The 26,455-nt window shown below is 45.1% G+C and overlaps 1 protein-coding gene across 4 annotated transcripts in view; it reads right to left on the bottom strand.

Annotated features, from left to right (window-relative positions):
• Window positions 1–12,515: 12,515 nt before the first annotated feature.
• The window catches only part of LOC311159691 (A-type potassium channel modulatory protein KCNIP1), a gene marked incomplete at both ends in the record, with an annotated part of 280,379 nt that continues 266,439 nt past the window's right edge, over window positions 12,516–26,455 (bottom strand). For all 4 annotated transcript variants that reach the window (XM_084215897.1, XM_084215898.1, XM_084215896.1 and 1 more), the window contains 6 exons: window positions 12,516–12,563; window positions 14,761–14,823; window positions 15,373–15,477; window positions 16,401–16,508; window positions 18,132–18,202; window positions 20,300–20,369. In XM_084215897.1, the coding sequence (XP_084072023.1) occupies window positions 12,516–12,563; window positions 14,761–14,823; window positions 15,373–15,477; window positions 16,401–16,508; window positions 18,132–18,202; window positions 20,300–20,369 (465 nt within the window). The remainder of the gene's footprint in view (window positions 12,564–14,760; window positions 14,824–15,372; window positions 15,478–16,400; window positions 16,509–18,131; window positions 18,203–20,299; window positions 20,370–26,455) is intronic.

Genomic DNA, 26,455 nt, shown 5'->3' with positions numbered 1-26,455 from the left:
ATAACTTAACCTTTCTAGATTTTCCAAAATAAATGCCTGAAAGACAGGCTAGAAAAAGGAGGGAGAAAACTGACATTCTTTGAAAAGAAATGCTGTTTTGTACTCTAGACTTACTTACATAAAACTCTGCAACTTGACAACGGTGTCTACAGCAACAGAGAAAATAAACCACTCAGTCGTTACCAGTATGCTTCTTTTTGGGTGAAATGATAGAGCAAACACAGACCTCAAACCAGACTCAGACTGCACAGGAACCACTTTTAGCCAGTGCTTTCCCACCCAAGGCCCTGGTCCCAGGCTGCAGTACTGCTCAGCCATCCACATTGGCTTTGCCAAGGAACACATAAATCCAGGTAGTGACCCTTCCCTTCCCTTCCCTTCCCTTCCCTTCCCTTCCCTTCCCTTCCCTTCCCTTCCCTTCCCTTCCCTTCCCTTCCCTTCCCTTCCCTTCCCTTCCCTCCCCTCCGGACACCCCAGTGCCCCCAATGCCCAGGCCCATCCCCACATCATCTCTGCTCTTTCCCCCTGCTCTGTAAAAGGGACTTTGATGGAGCAGGTTCCTACCCCAACCCGAGCCCCACAGCAATGGGAGATGCCATTAGTGGGGCTGTATTTTGTCCTGTTATTTCCATCATCGATCCAGCACTGCAATTTTTTCTCCCCACGATTTAAAACCACAAACACAGCCCTGTCCCTGTGCCTCAGGTGCCAGCCTCACTGCTCAGGGAAGGGCAGAGCAGGGGCCAGGCTGCCCCAGCTCACAGGAGCAGGCTGGGGGTGCCCTCAGTCTGAGGAGCAGCCCAGGGCAGCCCTGAGCCCCTCAGAGCCCCTGGTGCCCAGCACTCTGCAGCACCCCCAGACCAGCCACTGCCCAGGGTGAGGCAGCTCCTGCTGGGAAATGCCCTGCAGGTTCTGCTGCTCTTGCAGAAACACACGGTGCCCACAGCAAATGCTCTGTCACCAAACCTGCTGCGTTCTGAACAGGGCCCGTGTGCCAGTGATGCTCATACCAGAACCAGAACTACATTTCAAGTAAAGCAAAAGTTCTGGACTGATACCAGGCATGGTTTTTTTCCAATCTGTAACCCCATTTAATTATTTCCATTATGACGTTGCCTATGACAACCTGAAAACATTTTATCTGTGTGCCCATCAGCACCCAGTGTTCACGATTTTAACTCCACTTTATAAAGACAAAGAACACAGTTTAAATGCAAAAGAAGGTTGGTGTAACCTCTTGTCAGATACAGGAATGAGTTTGGGAACTGACAATTAATTGGATACAGAGTTTTAAGTGCTACACGTTCTGTTATTATCTCAGATAAATGGACAATTGTGGTTTTATCTTTGGCCAAAGCTCTTACCTGATACGACGTCATTCCTTTTTGCTCCTTAACATGTTAAATAAATATTTCATCCATACAAGTGACTTTGGCTGTCAAAAGCTGGACAGATATTTTAACTACACCAGATTAGGATTTATTGGAAACAGTTGTGTACTTTTATATTAATAGGATGAAATACACTCGGAGACAACAAAACACACACAGATCAAGATGTACTCGTTAAATGAGAGCTGCAGTAAGTACTAGTTTCTAGTTTTCATGTTCAAGAGAGAGAAAGTTATCTCTGCTGATAGTGCCTGGTATTTGGAACTGTTCTGAACACCATAAACATCAAAAAAAGCTTAATTAAAAAGCTTTCTTTTAGTTTAACTTTCCCCCCAAAGGACCTAGGCCTATATTGTTCTGTCAAGAGAGGGTGAGGAATATTTTTAAGGAAAAAAAATCCCAAACCACTTTAAATTAATCCATGATTGCTTTATGCTGCTCTGCAAATGAGATGGCACTGACCAGTGGGGTGCATCCCAGGGGCACAGCAGCATCTCCACTGAACAGCCAGAGTGCCTCAGGAGGTGAGGATGCAGCAGGGACCCCCACAGCTCTCAGCATCTCTCCAAGCACTGCAGCAATATACCCAGTTCAAAATCTTCTGTGTTCTCATTTTGTCCTGAACAGTCACAGAGAGCAGACACAGACACATCCCAGTGTTTTGCTGTTGAGGTAACTGGATGTTGATTATAGGACAGCACTTCCTATTATTATTGTCACTATTTGAGAGTAAGAATTCTTGCTGAGGAGCTCTGGCCTGTGGAGGACTGTGGCTTCATGGTATTCATGGGGCATATGTGTGCTCCCAGCAGAGGAGTGAAAGAGCAGATAAATGTCTCACCTGAAGCTCTTGTCCTCTGCTGTTACAGGTGAGCAGGGGTCCCGTGGCACTTCCCCAGGAGCTCCAGCACTGCAGGCATGGGAGCTGCTCCTTGGCAGAGCACAGGCCCAGGCTGGTCAGCTGCCAGGTGTGTGTGCTATCTCCCCTGGTAAGGACCTCTTCGAAAGCTTACCCAAAGAGCACTTCAGAATTTCCAAAATTAGTGTCCAAGGAGCAAGCCTTTCCTGCTTTTGGGTGAAACAAAAGGAGGTGGAAAAATCACTGGGGTTCACATGGGTTTATCTTTCTAAACTTGTCAAACAGTGCTGGTAGGTTTGCCAGAAGGAAGACAGCTCTCATTACTTAGCATGGGTTGAGGCTTGGTAATCTTAAAAATGCCTCAGCAAAAGACAATGCAGTACAGAAACATACTTTGTGTTTAAAAATAGTCTCAACGCTTGTTAAAAGGGATTAAGCAATGTTTTTTTCCTGTATCAGCAAATGGAGCAGAGCAGACGGAGTCAAACAGATGGAGTAAAAGGGTAACTCTGGGAATGAGGAAATTCTGTTTTATCTAATTTACTGCAGGCTGAGGTGAAACATTAACGGAGCTCTGAGCTCTGATGGTGTATAAATAGCCTAAACAAAAACACTGCTGCTCCTGCTTTTGAGGGTATGAACTCAGAGGTCTTCAAAGCTGTGAATGGTATCACAAAACACACCTTTCATTTTGCTGAAGCATTCACTGAAACGTTTACCTTTGGAGTAGATTGTTTTGAACACTGTGGAAATAAGAAAAAGGGGAGAATTTTATGATGGAAGTTTTCCAGAAAACTGTGAAATATTTTAAAGGGACAAAACCAAATCACTGTAGACTTATGTTCAGGTTTGCATCTCAAAGGACAGAAAAAGTCTACATAGTTTCCCCGCAGTTCAGCAGGTATCCCTGCAGGATCCCTGCCCTGTGTGAGGAGCTGGAGTCAGCACCCCGCAGGCTCTGGGCTGCAGCCAGACTGATGCTCCTTGGGCATCTGGGATAGAGCAGGTTTCAGGCTCTCCTTCTCAGGGTAATCCTTGATCTTGATCTTGACCTGTCTGCTTGGGAATGCACACACCAAACCAAAAAGGAATCCATAAAAATTGAGGAAAAGATCTGACATTTTCCCTCATGAATATTTAGTTGAAGTTTGTTACAGTATAAAGCACCACCAGACTGGCACAAATAAAATACCCAAAAATCATGGAAACACTTGTGAGTTGATGGAGAATGTGCCCTTGGGTATGAGACTGATCATTATCTGACAGGGAGAAAATGTCTGGTATCCTTAAAGGCCCTGTAGCCTATTTATTGCTACATCTGTGGTCAAGCCACATCATCACACACCCCTGAGGAAGCTTTCTGGCATCTGGAAAAGTACTGACCAGTATGTCCCCACCGTGGGGACCAGCAGTGCCCTGGCAGAGCCTTGGTGCAATTATCACAGGGAATTTTTGTATGCCAGGGCCATATCTCTGCCTGCCAGTGAACTGGGAGATTGGCACGAGAGGGAATAAAGCTGACATGCAGGCCTGGCCTTGCTATCAGAGGGAAGGAATAGCTCATGCAGTTATTTATGGTTTGCCTCTGTGCCACATGCAGGCAGTCAGCACTCACACAACAACGGCTGAGGGAGAAGCTGCAGCCCTCCAAAACCGCCCTGCAGGGTTGGTTCCAGCCTGGCAACCTTGGTGATCTGTGATCCAGAGCTGCTGGGCTGTGTCCCACGGTGGAATGACAAGTGACAGCAGTGTCCTCAGCTGTCCCCATGGCTCAGATGCCACCCTGGCTGAGGACAACAGGGTCTCTGCAAGGCTCATCCACTGGACATGCTTTGGGAAAACTGAGGGCCACTTTGGGAACACCGCACTCCTCCCTGTGGTGTCCTGGAAAGCACAATCTTGAGACACACACCTGATGCCATGTCACGTTTGCAAGGGAAAATGTAAGTCTAATACATATTAATTCAATGGGACTTACCACCACATTTTTTCTAGTTGCATTTGATTAAATTCTGAGGAGTTCTGAGCAAATCCACAACCTTCTGTTTTCCATTTGCCAGGCAGAGACTGTCTACAGCAGGACAAGCATCAGCTCTATATCAACAAACTACTTTCACTGGAGACTCCTGTCCTGATACTCCAAACCCTTTGATCCCCAACTGTCCTGTTACAGCCTGTATAGCCTATGACAACAGAACCTGCAGGATGTGGGACATTATCCTTAAGATACAAACATCCATAACATCCATACACCCATAGACATCTGTGCACATCCACACACATCCAGAGGTTCCACACATGCTGACAGCACTGTTTGCTTTGCCCAGCTCCATGCAGGGAGTAGAGAGCCCTGGAGGTGTCTCGAGCCATGGGGTGGGCACAGCCTATTCCCCATGGAGGCCTCAGACATTTGCTCTTCCCCATGTCCCTGTCAGTACCTGAGTGCCAGCTATCCCCTGGGTTAATTCCCAGCTCTGCCTGGGTGGTGAGTGGAAGCTGAGAACTTCAGTGCTGCCCTTCATTGGGAACAAGGAAGAAGCTTGCAGAGCCAGGGACTAAGTGCCCACAGAGCAGAACACAATACCTGGAAAGCACAACCACAGAAGACCAGCCAAACAGTACTATTGCTCCTTCTTTGCCAAGTGAAAAAATACTCCAAAAGTCCCAGCACAGGGAACAGGTTTGACCAGCTTTGTCACATTTTTGTGTTCTCTCTACTAACACAGACCCAGGCAGGGTTTTGTCCATCCCTTCCAGACTGTCAGCGCTATGAGACACCTCTGGCTCTTCCCCCAGGGCAGCTCCAGCTGTTGGCTTTCTCCAAACAAGGAGATGCCCATGAGAAGGCATCTCCTCACTCCATGGACTTGTCCTTGGAGGAAAGGCACAGCTAATGCACAGGGACTCATCCAGTCTGCCAAACACTACCTGAGTTCCCAGCTGTCAAAAGTTCCTCCCCAGTTCTCTGGCTCCATGAAGCTCCACCAAGAACAGGCAGCTCCTCCAGGCCTTGCTGGGGCTCCAGGGACACAGGAGCTGGCCAGGTGCTCCCACAGAGCCAGCACAGAGCTCACCCAGCTACTGCAAATTCGTACCAAACCCAGAGTCAAGTTGCAGTAAAGGAAGGGGCTGCCTTAAACGTGACTCTTATTGTATCTGAAACTACCTGCAGGTCTCTGCAATGTCACACCCATTTCTGCACTGATGTCTCTGGGCCGTGCTGAACAGGGCTGCTCAAGCCCTGAAATATCCTCTTCACAGGCTGGAATGTGATTTCAGGTCCAAATGGGGATTAATGTGCCCTCAGAAAAGGGAAATTTTAGGTTCTGCAATTCCACTTTTGGACACTTTGAAGCTGCTGAAATCTACAATCTATATTCCCAGTTTTAATCTATGACATTCACTAAATATTCACTGCTAGAATAGGACAGAAACGAAAACCTTCAATATTCTGTTAATTTTATTTCATGGGTTAAATCAAAGTATTGCTGATAGAAATCTCTTAGATTTCTAAGAGATAGAAATCTCTTACCTTCCTTGCCTTTCAAAGCATCTCATCGTATTTGTTTGTACATAGGTCCATCATTTGAATACCAAAGGAACCAAAAGCAATTCAGTAACTTGTTTGTAGCAGATGTTCTTCAAGATGTAAGCATTTTGATATCACAGCTTAGTGCAAAATAAAACAAGGCAAATAAAGTGAGGTAAATTTTAAAAAGTCTGAAACAAAAATTGAGAAAAATTTAGAAGCATTTTTGCAACTCAGTTTGTCATACACATAGATGGGGTTTTCCAAAGTTTTCCTCATTATCAGTTACAGAACAGACAGTGTGCCTCCCTCCTGTCAATGCTCATCCACCACAATGGGAATTTATTCTTCTTACTTACAACTGGTTGCTGAAAAATGCTCTTCTGTAACAGCTTAAGCTGTGTGAAGAAAACAAGGCTATGGTAGTCATTTGTGTTCTGAGTTCTCTAAAATTTAGAAGATTTGTTCAGACAGAAAACATTGTGCTGACATTTATCTTCCTGTATATTTACACTGTTATATATTTTCAATTTATATCAATTTGTAAGGAAATCAATAAGATAATTAGAACACAAAGGTTGGATCAGTTTCTGTGAAAATGTCAAGAAATTCAATTTAACCCTAGGATTGTAAAATCAATCTTGGAATTTTTTTTAAAATCAACATTTTTCAATAACTTATTATTCTTCTGGAAAATTCTGGATCAGCACTACCACTTCACAGACTTTTTAACAACAAGATGACTGGACATTCCTAGCAGCGGGCCCTTCCCCTGCATCCCTCACAACATCAATGTGTTCACTCCTTGGCTCTCTGCAATGTAAAGAGCAAACACAGACTCTAAAATGCTGGGGCAGTGTATCCCTGGTGTGCTCCATCAGCCGAGGCAGAGGGAACTGGGGCTGCCTTTGGGGCTGTCCCCATGTGCTGCAGGGAAGGGAGCTCACAGCTGCCAGGAGCGGTCAGGCTCATCCGTGCTTTCTTATCTGGGGAGGGCAGTGGCTGCCCGGGCCCATCTCCTGCAGCCAGACTTCAGAGCAGAGCAGACACCTGCCAGGGGAACTGCACTGGTGCTGCTCCCCTTCTCCATTTCATGGCTGCTGGCTGTGGGTGCAAATCCCAACAAGAAACTTTGGAAGTGTCCCAGGTTCTACGGGAACCATCCCCTCTCCCCACCACCAGGAGCCCTGTCCACCCGCTGCAGAAGCCCTTGTCCTGAACAAAGAGTGCAGATCACCCCATAGCCCCAGGCTCCTCACAGGCTGCTGTGCACATGGCCAGGACAGCAGGTGATTCCCCAGGAGAATGTCCCAGGCAATGTGAACACTCACCCCGTGCTCAGGAGGCACCTTCCTGCCTGGGGCCTTCCAGCCAGAGCCCTACAGAAATTCCCAGTCTCTACAAGAACAGATGGAGAAAGAGAGACTTTTCCTCTGCAAGACAACAAGGGAAATTTTAACAGAACAGTCTGGAAATAACAACATCCACTGAAGCTCTGGAGATCGTCAGTTCGTTATTCCCCATCTCCTGGAGGGGGATGGGGACAGGGATCCTGTTCATAGAGAACCAGTTTCTCCTGGCCAAGCAGCAGAAGTGGGTCCATCACCAGCTCTTCATCACACACAATTTCTGCTCCTGCAGCTCCCATGCCTGATCCCACACAGTGCAGATCTGATGCGATGAAAGGACTTCATGTGCCAATGTGCTCCCAGCAAACTCCTCCCTTTCCAGTTTGCGGGACCTGCATGGTTAAGCAAAGGTTACAAAATTAATGTTTCAGTAAAAAAAAAAAAGGCTATTATTGGATTCAAAAGTAATCTTGCATATGCTGAGTTGTGGCACACACCTGAGGCTCCCCCACTGTGCTCCAGAGTGAGAGCCAGCCCCCGGGGCAGTGCAGAGCTGCTCCCTCCCCACCACCCCTCCATCCGTCAGATGCCATGCCCTGCACCCCTGAAGAGCAGGACGAGATGCTCAGACTGCAATAGTAATGGGCTCAGAATAAAACCAGAGCTGCCCAGTATCTCACAGCAGTATATCAGGCTTCACCAGCCCCTGGAACAAACCTCAGCCAAAAAGCAAACAAACAGCCTACGCACGTGCTTGGAGCCCGAGCCTGCTTTGCCTGGCAGCAGCTGGGACACATCCCAGGGAGCGAGAGGTGTTGAGCAGGCAGTCAGCACACCTTCTTCTTGCAGAGGGAGCAAGAGTTCCAGTCTGGCATTGTCCAGGGGGCCCTGCTGTCTCTGGGAGCAGGAGGTGCCTGCGGGAGCGAGTGCCGGGCAGGCACTGCAGTGACACCGAGACCACGTTTCACACAGACACCTTTATTTCCATATTCCACATGGATGAATGTTCTTTTTCCTGGGATGTACTGGTAGACAGATAATACCCTACAAAATGAAGTTTAGCAAACATATATGTGCGTGTGTGTGTGTGTGTGTGTGTATAAATATATACATATATACATAGTCTGGCAAAATCACTTCTGCATTTCTCAATGTGTCAGAATGGATGCTTACAATAAGCCAAAGCTGAAGGGACACTGACATTTGGGTTATTTTTCTTATCTATAACATAAAATAGTGTTTGCATTTTTTTTCAACATGATTGTCTGTTTTCCTGCTTATACTTAAGCAGAACTGTAGAAGAGAAAAGCCATGCCTGTGAGCTTGCAGTTTTCACTACCCTAAGTTACTATCAGCAGTGCAGGTAGAAGAACATTTCTGAACTTTACACAAGGGCCAAACTATAAGTTCAGCATATGCCACTACATCAAATGTAAGAGCACCCCTGTATCAGTGATGCAAATAAATCACTGGCATGTAAGTGTTAGCTCATGGCACAGTTCAGTTTCACAGCTCCCTCCCCACAAAGATACATGTTTGAGTCCCACTTTTAAAAGATTCATTGCAAATTTTTAACCTAACAGTGTCCCTTGAGAAAAAAATACATACTGGGTTGAGGAAAGGACACCCTCCTACAGGTATTTCTTTTTATTATTAAAACCAACATTTTTAAAACCATTCATCAAAATTGAATACAAATTGCCATTGGAGAATAGCATTTGTAACAGTGAAGCTATACATGGCTGATCCATTAACATGGCTTTAGATATCACATTTTACATTATTTGCACATTTCCTTAGGTCTTTCATGGCACTTCCATAAAGAGAAGAAAAGTCTGACACGCTGCTGCTACTATCTCATCAGAGGCGACCCACGGACACAAGGGTATTTGTTCTCAACACATACTGCAGTCAGGAAATGCCAAAATGCCACTGCCCATGATGCCTGAACCTCAGGGTATTTGTGTCTCAAGCTGTTAGCTTGGCTTATGGTTACTCACAATATTGCATTGCATTCAGAGGAACAGGAAAACAAACAGCCACAGAACAGGCGCAGTACTTTTTTTTTCTTTTTTTTTTTTTCTTTTTTTGCATTATCATTTATCACATTCCTATTTGTCAACAGATTGTTACCTAAAATGCATGTTAGAAAGGCTTTCTTTATAAAATGCTGGCATGAAGATGCAGACTAATGTTTGTAACTAGTGAAACAGTCAGAGTCCTGATTCAGACATTATTTAAACATTCATAACTTGCAGGAAATGTGCACAGTAAATAGCACTGACAGAGAATCTGACTGCCTTCTGTCTACTGGCAGGAGGATTGATGAGGGTGGGAGACTGGAGTAGCATAGTGTGTTTTATTTAGAAATCTGTAGTAGTGTTTGTCATAAATATTGCAAGCCCCATGTTAGAGCGAGCGGAGGCTTGGCAAGTTTACAGTAGAGTAACATTCACAGAAAACATGGCAAACAAACCCAAAGCCATTTCCATGCAGAGAGCAGCTCTCTCACAATCACTGACGGCTCACCTGCCGACTGGAGCACAGCTGCCATGGAAGGATGCTGCTGATGGAAAGCCCAGAGGCCTTCTGTGCACTGGTGCATCCCAGCCTCTGGCTGTAGCACTGGGACCAGGGACAAACACAGGGAAATTGGGTCTGCAGGGGCAAGGACTCTGCCACAGAGAGATTCTGCCATCTGAGCTTTGGCAAAATGCAGCTGTGGGTGGCACTTTGCAAGTCCTCCTGGGTCAGCTACTGTGGGCTTCAGGTGAAGCACAGAGCTCAACCCAGGGCTGAACTTCAGGGGTGTGTGGGAGGGGACTGACCCCAGTGGGATCCAAATCAAAGCTCGTTCTCCTCTAAGGGCAGACTCAGTGTGGCTGTCAGCATGTTCCTCTCTACCTGATGCACCCTCATTGCTCCTGGCAGTGAAAAGCAGGCACAGTGGAGCAGCAAAGGAGATGGCAGAAGTGCAGGGTCAGTACTGGCACCCTGATCAGCAGCGCATGTCAGCACACACTGACAGTGACAGCAGCTGTTTGCTGCTGAGCTGGAGCCACGTGCAAGAGAAAACAGTGACAGCCCTGGTGACAAAGGCAACCCCCAAAGAACTGCTGCCATCAGGCCAGGAAACACAGATGAGGCCAAATTCATCACAGTAACTCCAGAAATTAATTTAGCTTCAGGGGACTATGGCATCATGCAACTAATAACATTTTCTTTTGAAAAGGGCACATTCCAAACACTTCTGTCTGTATGTGCCATCTCATAAGCACCCTTGAAGCAAGACTATTAGAGGAAAAAGGCACTGTGCTAGCCTGATTAAAATCCTAAATTTCCACTGTCCTGACCACTTCTGCTTCTGCTGAAGTGAACTACTTAGAATAATAGATTAAGCAGTTTTGGTGGGAGGGAAAACCTGGTAATTATATTAAATGCTGTCATTTGCAAAAGTGATTGCAAGAAGAATCACGAAGGAATGGTGTAAACTGTTACTACTTCAGCTACAACTGATGTCTTTACAAAGTGCCTGTTAAATAAAGCCTAAATGACCCAACAACTGGAGGAAAGGTACTCCCACAGCAGGGCATCACTCCTGAAAATCCCAGCCCCTCGCCAGAGCTGCTGGATCACTGCTGGGAGGAATTCCTGCAGACATGTAACTTCTCTTAAACACCACTTTTGATGGCAAGGGAACAACTTAGAGAAATAAAGTTAAGACTACACAGAAGTGCATGGGGGGGCACAGTAAAAGGGGAAAATGCCCCATCTTGGGCAATTGGCATTATCATTATACTAGGACTGATCAGACCTGTAATTAGGAATGATTCAATAGATGAAATTTTTATAAAATTAGGGCTACAGAACTGAGGCATTCTGTATATTCTGTATTATAAAAACCTTCCACTTACATAATTTTTAAAATATATCTTCAGTGCTAACAGTTTGTCTGTAATATAGTATGTGATACAATAAAAACAGATGCTTACTGGATGGGAATGATGCAGCACTACTGCAGAGACTGTCCCATCTGCATGGTTTGAGCAGCTGCAAGAGTTGGCCCTCTTCTTCCCTCTGCTTCTCAGCCATTGTCTGCCTGGAGATGGCAGTGGCACTGGTGGGTCAGCTTTCCTAAAAGGCTTCTTCACAGAAGGCTCTGATGTTCCCCAGCTGACAAACCATCCAACCTTGGTGTAAATTCACTACATGAACTTTTCTGTTTTATTAATTAAAACCCCAGACCCTTAAACCAATACTCTACTTGGCATCAGCAATGAAATGGGGCTTACACAAGGCATGTTACTGCCTTGTAGGAAAAAAATATGGGGCCTGGGAGCTGATTCTGAGGCTAATAACAGTTCAGGAACTCCCAGTCAAATGAGCTGGGCACTTTGTGGGTACCAAGGTCTGTATGTTGAAACACAGCTGCATCTTTGTTCTTCACTGAGTCAAACAAGAAAATTAAAGTAAATCCATAAGGGGGGTAAGACCTGACTGTAACTAGTGATGAACCTAGGCAGTGTGTGCCAGACTACAGCAAAAGGACTGGAGCACATGGTCGTGGTGCTGCTGAGATGCACTGTGGAGCATCACCTGGTACCCTGGGACTCAGCAGGCAGCTGGGACCAGAGCAGGTGTTTATCTTTCTGTACCAGCCCTTACATACCTGCCTGCTCTCTTGGAAACTTACCCCTCCTGAACAGGATTTGTTCTGTACTTTTATATTAATATGTGCAACACGTTCTGCTCCTTTCTGACTCACCCTGGCAGGAAGATCACCTAATGAATATGCTCAGGAAGAACTCCACTAAACCCAGCTAAATGGCATCAGTGCACGTGAGAGGATAAGCAGGATCTCTGCGGAAATGGGGATGCTGGCTACATGGGCTGTCTGTTTAATGTCCCACGTACATTGACTGTTCATTTCTTCACAGACTGCCCTGGCAGAGTGGGGTTCGGTCAAAGCAGATTAACAGCAAAGGCATCCACAGAACATTGTGCCAAACAGAGGTATGGACTGAGCTGTCACTCGCAATCGATGGCTGAATAGCTATCAACATGTGCTGTTATAGGGAATTAAGCTTGCTAGATTAAAAGCAGGACTTGTGACTAGCAAACAATGCTCTGTATTACTCATTGAACTTCGAGCAGCAGTTCTCGCTTGTCGGGATTTATTAAAATATTCACATGCTTCCAAAATGAAACAAAAGTCCACCAGCATCTTCCAGGGAGAAGTGGTGGGATCGGCTGCATTCAGTTGCCATTTGGTCGGACATATCGTACAAAATCCTCACACACTGGACATGGCTCAGTTGTAAAATCTGTCACCCAGAAAGAAGATCTTTGTTACACAGAAGTCTCAGACTCCTCCAGTGCTCGTCTGGTTACATGACATTCTCAAAGAGCTGTAAGGATCGCATGATATTGTCGTCCTGAAAGCAAGGAGAAGATACTCCCATGAAACCAGCATGGACAAGCACAATTCATAATCCTGCCTCAGCACCAGGGAGCTCTGCAGCTGCTCCAGCAGGCAGCAGCCTTGCTCTAGGAATGCTTTCCCCTTCTGTGAGCTGGGGCTCAGTGCCCAGGCTGGATCCAGCACAGCAGCTGGCTTGTGCTTTGGGCCTGGCTTGGTCTGAGGCACATCAAGCACAGGGTCTTCTCCTGAGCCTGATGTCCAGCACAGCTGTGCTGGGCAGGGCACTGGATTGGTGCCTGTGCTCAACACTCAGAACCCCTTCCTGACCCTGGGTGTGCAAATGTGCTCTTAGCTAATGTGCTCCACAAGTCAGAATGGCATGGCAGGTTTTGAACCAACAAGCAAACTGCCTTGAGGGAGCACTTCCAGCCAGAAATTCCAGCTCAAGCCCAAAACGCATGCAATCTGTGCAACCTCAGCTTCTCCGAGGTTCCTAGAGCCAAATGAGAAAGTTACAGACAGACACAAGGGAAATCCTGGATTATTTCACCTGAAGTATTGGAATTTTACTTCAAGATAAGAACCAGATTAGTGTTCAAAAACATAATGATGTTTTTTTTCCCCTCAGGAATTCAGTTCAGAACAGCTGTTTGCCAGTAACATGAAAACAATTTTCCACATTGAGCAGCTTGAGAGATCTATTGCACTGCATTCCTCAGTGGTTTTGTGAGGCTGCATCCCCCCTGTCACTGCTGGCTCAGTAGCAGCTGGAAGCCAATGATCCTCTCCAGGGTCCTGCCAGGGCTTCCCTGCCCTCCAGCCAGAGCTACTGCAATGGCACAGGTGAGCACTGCTGTGCACTTTGGTTTGTTTTTCATAAGATAAAAAGAATAAATCTTGGTGTGGCAGGGCTTGCTCCTGCCTGCCAGGAAACAGCAGCTGGCAGTGCATCAGCCTGCCCAGCTCCCAGTGCCAGGATGGCAACAGAAGGAACCAAATCCAAACAGGGACAGAGAATTAAAACTCCGACAGTTATAGGTAAAGTAAAGCTGCTTCAGTACTGAGACATCTGATAATAAACACACCTACAGACAAGTTACAAACATGCAGAATAAGACACAACACAAATGATTAAATAAAGATGGTGCAAAAAATAAGCCAAACAATCAGGATGGACCAAGAACGAAGTAACTGAAAAACATTAGCTTTCTATTATGCATCTGCTAAACAAGGATTTGGCTGCCTGAAGTCCTTGACTAAGACTTGGATGTGGCCAGAGCCAGGTTTGACACCAAAGCATCAGAAGCCAGCCCAGCCCTCCACAGTGAGCACCTTCCCCTTGCTCAGGGACAGAAGCGCTGTCTGGCTGCAGAACTTGAAAGAATTTTCCAGGCAACATAAAATGCACAGAAGGGCCAATATGCAATTTGGTGCACCAATACAGACATTCCAAAAGGCAGAGGTTACCTTTTACACTATTATTGTAAATAGAGATATTTCAGAGTAAATATTCACACAGTCCAGGTCTAAGACAGCAGACATCAAGCCAATTGCATGTTAACACAGATGCTTCTTTGTGCCAGTGCTAGAAGTATCTTAACACAGCCGACCTCATATATGGAATTTGCAAGAGGGGGCTTACTTCCAAAACAGAGGAAAAATGAAAATCATTGCTAGGATGACAGCATTTGCTTTTAATGTTTGACCATGAAAACATCCACTGGTTTTATAACTCAATGCTGTAATTGTAAGAATTTGAGACACCTTTGACTCTGGGCAGTTCCAGCAGTGTGGTACCTGATTATGGCATCTGGGCCAGTACAGAGAGACAGCAGCAGACTCTCAAAATGAAGGAAAAAACCCCAAAAACAAACCAACAAAACCCCAAAACAACCTAAGACAGCTAAGAGCTTTCTCTACAGTTGTCTGCTTGTCTGTAGAATCAGAGACTGCAGTCCACTCAGGAAAATAAAAGCACTGCACATGAAGACATCATCTCCCGCATTCCGCCTCACCCTACCTCGCTATTGAGTCACAGGCTTCACAGGGCATCACAAACTCAGTCTTGAAGCTGTTTTGGTTTGGTTTTGGTTTTTTTCCACAGAGCAAAGAAAACCCAGGATCCTGACCAGCATCTTGTTTCAAATCAAGTTTATCCAAAGGGAAGCAAAGAAATAGAGCTTTCCTTGCAGTTATAACTTAGTCCTTACCTCCTGACACGATTCAATAAACTCATCCAGAGTTACAACTCCATCTTTGTTTTTATCCATTTTCTGCAAAAGAAAATAATGTAAAAATTAGTTTACATTGGTAACACTATTGTTACAGTACAGTATCTTAGTTCATGCAACCTGAATGAAGCTGGGCACTTAAACCTAGCCCACAGACTAAGTGGCCAGTGCTGGATTGGCCAACTGCTAAGGACTTGTTTACTCTGGGATTTGGAGCACTTTTGAGGTATCTCTAACTGCTTTCTTGACACGCACCAGAACCTCTGTCCTTATTCCATCGTTTATTTATTCAGTGCCTGACCGACCCACACCCACATTCCTGTCAGTCCTTAGGGCGACTGAGAGAAGCAGCACAGAAGGCCTGCAACACATGCAGAGGCTTCAGACTTGGTGCATCCCAAGGCAAAGGGTCAGGCTAAGAGACATGGGAGATACCTTTGGAGCCAGGAAATCAGCAGGCATTGCAGTGCTAGGCTGAGTGGCTGCTAGGGTTAACTTTGAAATATATAACGAGGTACAGACTCAACTTTACAGGAAAGTCTAACAGTGCCTAGTTCAAGTGCTAGGAAAAACCAACAAAAACCCAGGTACCTGGAAAAACACTTCTACATGCTGCCTTGGTGCATCTTCCTTGAGCACTGGATACGTGTATTTTCCCATCATATCATAAATCGCCTTCACGATATCCATCATTTCCTGCCATGGCAGCATGCCAGCACAAACACAAAAAGGAAATTAAGAGAAATGAGGGCCCATTTCTGTCTTGCTCTGCCCTATTCTTCACCCTCCTTCTCCTATGACAAACCAGCACCTGGAATGCCTGTGCATGTGCATGGAGACAGATGTAGCAGACACACAAACACCCCATAGAGAGAATTGCTCCCCTCTGCCCCCACAGTGCCACATGCTCCCTCCCCTGCCCTGGCCTGGCTCTGACACAGCAGGAGCTGGCAGCAAGGGCTGTGCTCAGCCCCGCACTGTGGCACCAACCCTGTCCCAAGGGCATCCTCTAGGGCCAGGGACCCTCACAGCTGGAACTGGGAATCTGGTCCCTCACCATACCTTGCACAAATTGCCCCTCAGCTCCAAGACTGGTGGCAGTAACTGCAAACCCTCCAGAGACACACAATGGATTTGAGTGGACCAATTTCTATTTGACACATATTCAAGGTCACCATGCTCAAAACTAAGGCTTCCCATAACAGGAACAAGCAATACCAGATAAGAAGATAAAACCGGATGACAATGCAGGATTTGGTAGTGGTGCTGCTTCAGATGACCCACAGAGTACCTCCCCATGCAGAAAGCAAGCCCTTGAGCCTCAGTCACAAAGTTCTGCCACCATCACCCTCCCCTTCACCAAGCTTATGTGGCTCACAGGAGTAACCAGCATTTTGCTCCTGGATAACACAATTCATTAAAGGTACCATGATATAGGAAAATATGTCTAGAAAATCATGCAATAAGACCAGTATGCATTTTGCTTCCACACAGACAAATGCATGAGTCCACTCTGATTTGAGTTTAATTAGCTGCATGTATAATGTATTATGTTCTGCAACAAAACCCAATCAACTCTCCCTTCCAAAATCAACCATATTTGTGAGGAACAGCCTTACCTCCTTGTTTATATAGCCATCCTTATTTATGTCATACAGATTAAATGTCCATCTGAGCTTTTCATGAACAGTTCCCCGTAGCAGAATGGACAGTGCCATCACAAAATCCTGGTTTGGGGCAGTGAGAGAAATGAGAATTCTCATAACATCCTTTTCTAAGTCACCCTCTTTATACAATGCCAGTCAAAAAATTCATCTTTTTAGGATGAAGCATATGCCTATCAACCTCTTTTGGTTCCCTTTTCCAAAAATGTGTCCTCTCTGACTGAACTCAATGGTTGCAGCTTTCACTGAGATGTCTGGTCTTTAAGAGCACTGCCAGATGCTCCAGTTGCCTTTCTCCTCCCTGCTGCAAGGACCTGTCACTCAGATTGCCACCACCTGATTAAACACAGCTGGACTGTGCCTGTGCAAGTAGAAGCTGATACTTTCTTAGGTCCTGACTGAGGTGCTGGCAAAGAGGGGAGAAAATCTTATCTGAGAGATAAAATCCTCTAACACAGGGAGCCCAAGATTTTGCTCTCTGGAAAAATCTGCCAGACTTGACCAGATGTGATTCCCACCACTAACTACTCAGTGTGGGACACATTATTTTAATTGGTTTTCTTTGCTTACAGTAAAGATACTGCTTCTGATAAATGTGATTTATTAATCATACTGCATGGTGGCTCAGGCACTGAGAGCAGCATAGCCACAGGGGATTTTTAGCACAGGCAGATCTTCAGGCCAACAGAGCCATACAGTTCCTGATAACTCATTTAACAGTTTTAGCCACCTCCATGAGCTCTGCATGGGGCAGTGCAGCACTGCTTAGAAACCTCTGCTCCTTTTTGCCAAGCCTCTGAGGGATTTGAATTTGTTGATAAAAAAGGGGACAAAATTCTCATGTTTGACAACCAGTCAAGAGACAGATCTGCCAGGGATGAAAGTTCAGCACTTTCTAGGTTTGGGGTTTTTTGGTTATTTTAACAACATTTTCCTGTTCTCAGAATGTATAGGTTTCTGGACACCTTCAGCCACTGAGGAGCTGCCCCATGCAAACCTCCCCCTGCAGCCCTTGCCACAGAGACACACGGATACATATGGAAACATCCCCATTTTGCATTCAATGAACAAATACATTTCCCAATCTTACCTGGAAATTAACAGAGGTTTTGGACATTTTACAGCAAAAGCAAGAGTGCCTAGATTTGTTGTTTTATAGGAGTTTTATAGTCTCCAAAACTATAAAGTTCATCCTCCAGAAGTCTATGACTTAATACATCCCTCTGCTGCACTCCTACAGCTATGGGCTGAGCATGAAGAGAGGTTGTTTGTAGCCACTGCAACAGGCCTTTTAGTTAAAGTGTGCATTTGGTTTCCAAGTACCTGAGATGCTTGTTCAACACATCATGCAATGCATGATGACTGCAGAAGGTACAAGATGCAAGTTCTCTGTGTCCTTCATCTCATTTCACATGGGAGTCTCCTCAGCCACTCCTGTCTGCTGCATAAACCTCTGCACTTTCTCCCTCTGATCCTGACTAGCACATCTAGATACTTCTTTTCTGACATGGAACTGCATCTGCATAAACTAAAGTGAACCAGATTTGAAAACATTGACTGGCTTTAGACTGAAACCTCTAATCTTTAATCCAACATGTCCTACTACTTTGCAATGAAGACTGGACAGAAAAGGTTAAAAACAAAAAATTGAGAAAGTGGCATGGATGGAAGATGCAAAGCAATCACCTCAAACTTCACGGAGCCATTCTGTGCAGTGTCGAAGGCATTGAAGAGGTAATGGGCATACATGCTGGCATCTGAAAGGCACAAAGGCAGGGACTCATCATACACTGATGATTCTAAACAAGTAATGAATTTATTTTCCTTCTGCATACAACTCAACCCTGACGCACTGCCAGGTATTCTATGAACCAGTAAATGCTATCATGTGTTGGGGAAGATGAAACAGGAAAGCCTTATAAATATGATTGTCTGGCAAAAGATTTTGAGAATATAGAAACTATAAGGGAGACTGAAATGAAAGCAAGCTTTGAGATCCCTTAGGTACTGAACAACTGGAAAACAATGGCATGGCCAGCTGAAGGTAATCCTTTTTTGATCAGACAATACCCTCTGCTTGCAGACAGCTCCAAGGGTCAGAGCAGACCTTACTAGCTTGGCAGAAGGGGCCCAAAGAGGAGTTTTTAGGGTTTAAAATGTAACACAGTATGGTAATGTAATGATTCTTATAGGCTCTATGTAAATGCTATAGGATTTGTATCTTGTACTAGATTGGTTAGGAGAATTAGAATATTCAGCATAGAAGAAGATGCATTGTATGGTAAAGGGAACTTCGCCCTCTTATCCTCTCTTTTACTCTTTCTCTTACCCTCTTTACTCTTCCTCGCTCTCTCATCCTCTTTACCACTCTCTTGCCTTCTCTCTCTTTACCTCTCTCTCTCTTTGGGGCCTGCTCTGAGCTGCAGCTGGCAGCTCCCAGCAGGGCCCCTGCACCCACACCCTTTGCAATAAGCCCCAAGTTCCACAACCTGGCTTCAGAGATCTCTCATCTCCATCCGTCCTAACCCTGTTGCTCCTACAATCATAGACTTGCAAAATCCTGGCACCCTCCCTTAAAACGACCTTGAAATACAAAAGCTTTTATTACAGTAGAAACTATTTGGATTTTGGAGCATTACCTGAAAGAACGAGCAGGAAATCCCCACCAACCATGAGTGTCTCTGGTTCAAATGGTGGGAAACACAGCAAAAACATCAAAGAGTGATTGCAATCTGCAGCATCCTTTCTCTACCTTTTTGTTTTGTGGGAGACACAGCAGAGACCCCTCAGGAAATGCCCAGCTTCAGAAGGGTCTTGCTCCAGTTACTTGAGTTTGACCCATGGCTGCTGGAGAGCAATCTCCCCCAGAGATATATTTTTGTCCTTTTGAATCTTAAACTACTGGGTTTAGAAAATCACAACAGGAAATCATCAAGTTGATACTGAAATTTAACGCAAACCTTTTACAGGTGTACCTCTTTGAGGTCCCACGGGTTGTAAAACATAAGGATAATGTGTTTTATTTTGACATTTAGTTGAAAAAAACACTTGTTAATGACCTTCTTTAAATAAATGTATATGCACACATCCACCCTTGCAGAAAGATCAGTCATTGTTCCCCAAAGACTGTGTTCTGCAGCTACTACAGAGTGGGATATTTTGGAAAGCCTCAAATACTTAATCATTTGCTACAAAGCCACTTAAATGACTATTTTCTTTCAATTTGAGAATAGCGTCCCCACAAAACATATCCAATTAGAATATATAGATTCTTGATGTTTTTAAAAGGCAAGAACATGTATTATTTGAGAGATTTAATACAATACCTTAATGTGCCCATTCATGATGCGGCCCTGTCTTAGTCACATAAACACCAAAAAAGATTATTTCAGGTATCCAGGAGTTTACTTATCAACTAAAAATTGCTTTAAGAATTTTAAGGAGGTTTTGATTAATTTTCAGGCCAAAAAGAAGTCTGAGACGCTCCTGTGCTAGACACCACATGCCCAGCAGTTCAACAGCAGGGAAGCAGAGACACACGGAGGGGAAGCAATTCCACTTTCTGCCAGCAGAAAGTCAGAACAGAACAAAGCATCAACCCCCAGTTTCTATTTTGGACCTGGGGAATGAAGAGCTGACATTGAGGGACAATCTTTAGGGGGGCTTTTCTATGTGAAATAACTGTTCAAAGGGCCCAAAATTTTATTACCTTGATGTTTGTGTTTCTGTCTAAAATCCCTCAAAGCTTCAGCTTGATTCCCATTTCTCGCACAGATGATCTGCAGCAGTTTTGCAGCCAGCTGGCAGTAGGCAATGTTAGGGCTTCAAGAACCCTGACAAAGCACTCCACTTACCTCCATGAGGAAAAAACTGTGCATAGATCTGTTTAAATGTTTCTTCATTAACAACCCCGCTAGGACATTCCTGTTGGAAAACAAAAAGAAGAGAGAAAGAGAATCAAGAAAAACACAAGTTTGTAAAGGTTCATTTGCAAAACTCTACAAGCCCAAAGAGAGCAATGAAACAAATCACCTTCCTGTTCTCACAGTGCTCTGCATGCACAGGTTGTGCAGCTGGAGAAACTAAAGTAATTCAGACTGCAGTTTCATCCTAAGCATCTCACAAAGCTGGCTCACCATTATTAACATTTCTAACTGTGCTTTCAGCAGTTTCATCGCTGTTTTTTAATCCTCAGCAGCAGACTGTAGCCAGGTGAACAATTCATAGCACACTAGTAAGTCCTAACAAACAAACCTCAATAACAGACACACCCCCACCAGCTCAGTGCTACTACAACATACATAACAGAGCCTTGGGCATTGCTACCTAACCATGAGATGTTTTTAGTTAGAGAAAATACTTCCCAGTTGATGACACTATTCCTCAAATTTACCTATCAATGAATTTGGAAAATTAAACCAGAGCAAACCAATAAAATAACCACATCCCTCAGCCTTTTTCACAGAGTGTGTTCTGCCACTGGGCCGTTTCTAACCAGACAGCAAGACGGGTCCAGGGTTCCTCAGGCGAGCAGTCTCGGGCCGGGCAGCTCAGCCTTCAGCAGGCCGAGTGTCCGAGCCCTAAGTGCCCTATAGCCTGGCGTCTTAGCAAGCTCAGTGATTATCAGCTCTTAGTGATTTTCAGCTCTTTTATAATTTCAGCTCTTTGCTTGCTAAGATGCGGCCTCAGTGGCACCCACAGAGCAGATGGAGAGAGAGGAGAAGGCAGCCTCGGAGATTCCACAATGGTTTATTGGCAGGGGGTTCGCAAAGGGTTCCGACGGCAGCTCTTCTACCCAGAATGGGCCAGGGTGGCTGCTTATATAGGGTTAGGAGGGATTGAAAACTGACCAATTGTAAGGGTTAGGGAAAACTAGCCTATAGGGTCACAGAGAGATAAGCTAGGCCAGAGGACCTAAGTGAAGACTCCAGGCTTAGCTATTCTGACTCAGCATTTCCGTATCTCAGGCTTACATCCTCCACGGGGCCTCAGCCATCTCAGTGTCCGCTACAACAGAGCACAGAATTACAGACACAGAAAAGTCAGCTTCCTCCCATACTCTGAGCCACTGATCAATAGAGACCCTGGGGTCTGTGTGGTGCTGCAGCACTGGCCCCACTCAGCCATTAATCCCCAGGCTCCCACCAGGGAGGGAGGTGGGAGCGGGAGCACTGTCCCTGCTGGTAGGAGGTGCTGGAGATGGATTCTCTGAGCAGGTGAACTCTCTCTTGCAAAACTCACAGAACTGCCACGTATGGCCGGGCTTGGTGCTTATACTGAGCTGAAGGGCCGACTTGGGATCAAGAAAGTTCCTCTGTTTCTGGCACTATACTCACTCTGTGCATCCCTCTCTGTGTCCTGCTGCGATCCCTGCCTCACTTTAACACGGGTGCTTCAGCCAGGAACTTCACAAAATATAACCCTTTGCACAAGGAACCACCAGCTCTCCATTCTTGGAACCTGACTCCTACCACCTTGCCTGATAGTCCTGAACTGCTGTTTAGACAACCAATCAGACAGCTTTTCTATGTGCCACTTGTGGTTTTGTAGGTTGCAAGATTTCTAGTTAGATGAGTATTCTCAAACTGTTCCAAAGCTCCTCATAAAATATCCATTGCCTGGTTTCCTTATCACAAGAAAAGTGGTTACTTTTTCATCTGTAAAGCAGAAATCATCAAAGGAAGATAATTAAATAAAAGCTAACAGCTACCATAAGAGGTTCTCCCAAATACTTCCTAAACATTAATGTTTTCTGAAGCTTGTAAGCAAACATACATTAAATAAATCATCTGATATTTATTTATGATATCTTTTAATCATTGATCAGACCCAGAATCATATCCACAGCCATTCTTGGGTAGCAGTGTTCTCCTTGGTCACTGAAGTGCTGTTGCTACAAGATCACACAGGGCCCTTGCAGAGTACTTCACTAAACTGTCATTCTTTTTAAAACCAAGAGCCTGGCCCAATTGGCCCATCCTTTCCAGCACAGTGCCACACCAAGATTTATTTCCTTCGCTCCTTGTGATAAGACAACTGTTGCATTCTCTAAGAACCACAACTTCACCTGCTGAAAGACGGTTTGTAGTTGAGGGACTGATCATTCTTTTCTCTATGTTTCCCACAAGTGCAGAATCCCTGAGGTCCCTTCCCTCTGTTTATTACCAGAGATGTGCACGTGGCTGCTGCTGCCTGTGCTCTCTCACAGGGCCAAGGGCTACCCTGGCAGTTGGGCCACTGGGCCTGCTTAATTTTCTGAATTTCTACATGATCTTTACTGCTTCTGATGCTCCATCTGGAAGCCAAATGAAAGTTTGCATCACAGCTCTAAGAGTGCTGGGGAGAGGCAGTGCTGACATTGATTAGCCCATTTAGTTCTCTGTAACTGGATTGCTTTCAGACACATATGCTACTACCAACTTATTTGCAGTTAATTGATCACAATTTTTGTTTTCTAAGAGCCAAATAATGCTCCAGAGGCCTCATTAGTGCTATAGCACTACTTAATTCTGCTGACTCAATAGAAATCTTACTTGTGACACAGAGCAGGTGGGCTTAGTGTCAATTAAAATTCCACTGAAGTTAATAAAGATTCACTCATTCAAGAAAAAATCCTTGTCAGTAAGAAGAACACAGTCCTTCACTGTAGTATTCATAAGGTTTTCCTTTGATAGCAGGGCTTTAGGTTAACCCTTCTCATTTCCTTAAAGAAATAATTCTTTAAAAATGCCCAACAGCACCAAACATTATTTTTTTGTACTGTCATCAAGCACAGAACACAAGCTCACTTTCCCAGGGCTGACTATCAAGTTCTGGCAGCATAAGCTGTGCATCTGAACTTACCCTCCTCTTTTAAATCACTATACCACAAAGGAGCTGAATCCATGTCAAAACCAAACACACCAACCCACAAAACCAAAAGGAAAATAAAACATAAATAAAGCAGCTGCATTTTTTCTCTGCTGGAATCAGAAATAAACTTCACTGAATGCTGTCAGAGATGTGCAAAGCAGAGATGCAGGGACCACAGGGGAGCTAAGCATCCCCTGTCGTTCAGACCCTCCTGAGTTCAGCTGGCCAGAACATGAGGATAAGTACCCAGAGCCACATTTTGCTAAATTAGAGGTAGTAAGTTAGCTGGCCACAGACAAACACACAATCCAGATTTGCATCTCTAAGCACTCACACATTCCATGTAGTTTGTTGCACTATGTTCTCCCACTTTGGAGATGTTTTGGGGGTTATTAAAGTATGGGAACATTTCTCCCTTGCTTGTACTGCTCACTTTAACCTCCATAATCCTGCTTTTTTTACAATTACATCTCATACTACCCTTCATTACAGATTTGCTAAAATGCTCACACTAAAGCAAGGTAAGGATGTCCCCAGCAGCCCCTCAGTCATTTGGGTTGTCTGTTTCCTGATTCAGTATTAAGAAATTATCCCTTGCAGCTTACAAGGATTTCCCCTAACAGCATAAACCCCCCCACTGAGCAAAAGAACCCACAAAACCCCCAGTTCTTTTAAATCCATGTAGTCGATTCCAAAGAACACAAATCATGAAACATGGCCTAAGTGGGAGATCCTGAATTACCAAGCTCAAATCTCTGTATATCTGGTCCCTTCATTAGACATTAATTTATCAATTTTAATAATAATAATACTTTCCTGCAATTCCATAACTGGCCACCAAACCTTACTCCTATGGGGGGCAGAAACTCTCTTTTAATTCCAGCCTGTGCCTACACATAGCCATTCTGTTCCTGTGCCAATATTGCTGTTTAGCTCAAACAATTCTGGTGGTTTTGTAGACTGAAGGTATCACATTTTCTTTTGTTAAGTTGTAGCAAGGCAAGACCCACCAAAGGCTCTGATGGGTTTGCCTGTAACTTAGCTTTTTTAGAATCCCAACCAAAGAGATGGGACCAAACACCTCATGTTAGTCTGGCTCCAGTCTCACCACGGCTAACAGAGAAGTGCAAAAGAGACCATTCACATAATGCAGAATCCTGCGGGCAGAGGGAACTGCTAAACGTGAACTGCTGGTCCTGGAACCAAGAGATGCTGCTGAGTGACACCCTCCACAGCTGGCAAAGCAAGCTGAAGGCAAAGAGAGGGAACATTTGCCAGGCAGCAAAAATACAGGCCTGGTTAGCATTCTTGGCTTCTCTGGAGATGAATTTATTGGCATCCTCTGTGACTATGGGGCAAAAGCACCAGACCAGACTAGTGACACCCTGGGTAAAGACTGAGACAATTTGGGGGGGGTGGGGGGTGGGGGGAGAGACAGAATTCAAAGACAAAGAAAGAACAGATTTAAAGATACTGAGAATTAGGACCCTGGTCAAACAAGCACTAGTCCAGAGGCCAACCCAGGCTGTGCTGAGTTGCCTTTGGTGGAACACCATCTCTGCTCCTGCACACTAAATCCTCTGCAGCCAGGACCTCCATCCCTCTGTCCTCTACACAAGTTCCTGCAAATTGCTCTGTGAGTATCCAGGTGTTGCCTTGTGATTAAACAGGACCTGTGCAATAATCACTGAGAGCAAGCAGTGAGTACAAGCCAGGGAGGAAAATTACTGTATTCCCACAGGGATTTTGAATCTCCAGATGGCACTGTAACATCATCCCAAGGAACAGACTGTTTGGTACAATAGCAAATACAGTAACAGATGAGCCAGTTTGCCTCCTGTGCATAATTACCCATCCCATTGAAACCAGGATTTGCAGGCTACCCGTGTTAAAGCTGCACTTTCATGTCAATTTAAACCTTAGATATGAAACTTTGTGTATATTTTATGCAGATCATCTGGATAAAAACAGCCTACTTCGTCATAATATCCAGATATAAACCAAGACCTTGCTATCACTGCCAATTAATACCAAGACTTTCAGTGATGCCCTAGATTTAGGTCTCAAGTTAAACACCCTTGTCTGCCACTATTGTCCTGGGAGGTAATGCCTCTGCAGTGCAAAGTGCTAGCAGAATTTGAAAAGGCAGGGGGTAAATGTCCTGTGTGCTGAGAATGCTCCAGGTCTGCCTCACTGGTTTACATCTGCAGCTACAAATCCCCCCAGCACAGAGCAGAGCTCTCCCACACAGGATTCCCACCTGACAGTGATACAGAAGGCACAGTAGAGATCTTAGCAAAACTGGGTTTAACCACACTGTGCAGGCAGTCATGTCATATCAGGGTGTTAACCTGCCAAGTTCTGTCTCAAAAGCCGTGTGATTTCCTGCTGGCTGGCAAAAGCATAAAGAGATACCGGTGTTCAGTTAGGCAACTTCACACATGAAATGACCTCTTGCATGCAGCAAAGGCTACAGAAATAAGCCACATGCACCAACAAAAATACAGAAAGCTGAGCTGTGCTTTGGCCCACTTAGGGTGAGCAGAGAAATAAAGGGTGAAACCACCAGACTCCTTGCAAAAGTCAAATATACACTGGAAATGTGATTTGATCAAATTTCAAAAATCTGTCAAAAAGAAAGGCCCTTCTCAAAGTCCTGCAGGTTCCTCAGAACTGCCTGTATTTAAGGTAGCTCAGCTTTCTTTTGACAAGTTTTTTCCCAATAGTCTTGACTGAGAAATGTCATCATTTTGCTGTAATGGTTTCTAAATGCTGGAGCTGTCCTGCAAGAGAATATAAAAACCATTCTGTGTTTATTGAGCCATTTTGATTCTGACCTGTTAATCATCATTAAAACATCAGCTGGCACAAACCACCTGGGTGACTAAATCCTGACCCTCAGGCAAACATGTAATGAGTACTCATTCTTCAAGGTCCATAAAGCATCTGCTCCACGTAGCCTCAACATTCCCCATCCATTTCTCCTGATTGTGAGCAGCCCCTGAGAGGCAGCAGCCGAGCCACGCTGAGGCTTGGGAGCAGCAGACTCCAGCTCCCAGGGAGCCTGGCTGGAACAGTGGTTCACAAGGCTGGGCATGGAGCTGCTCTGCACACCCAGCCACACCAGCTGGCACTGCTGCCTGCTTGCCCAGAAATCT

Source organism: Fringilla coelebs (assembly GCF_963513975.1).
Source record: "Fringilla coelebs genome assembly, chromosome: 15".
NCBI lineage: Eukaryota > Metazoa > Chordata > Aves > Passeriformes > Fringillidae > Fringilla > Fringilla coelebs.
This window is presented reverse-complemented; position numbering and strand designations above follow the sequence as displayed.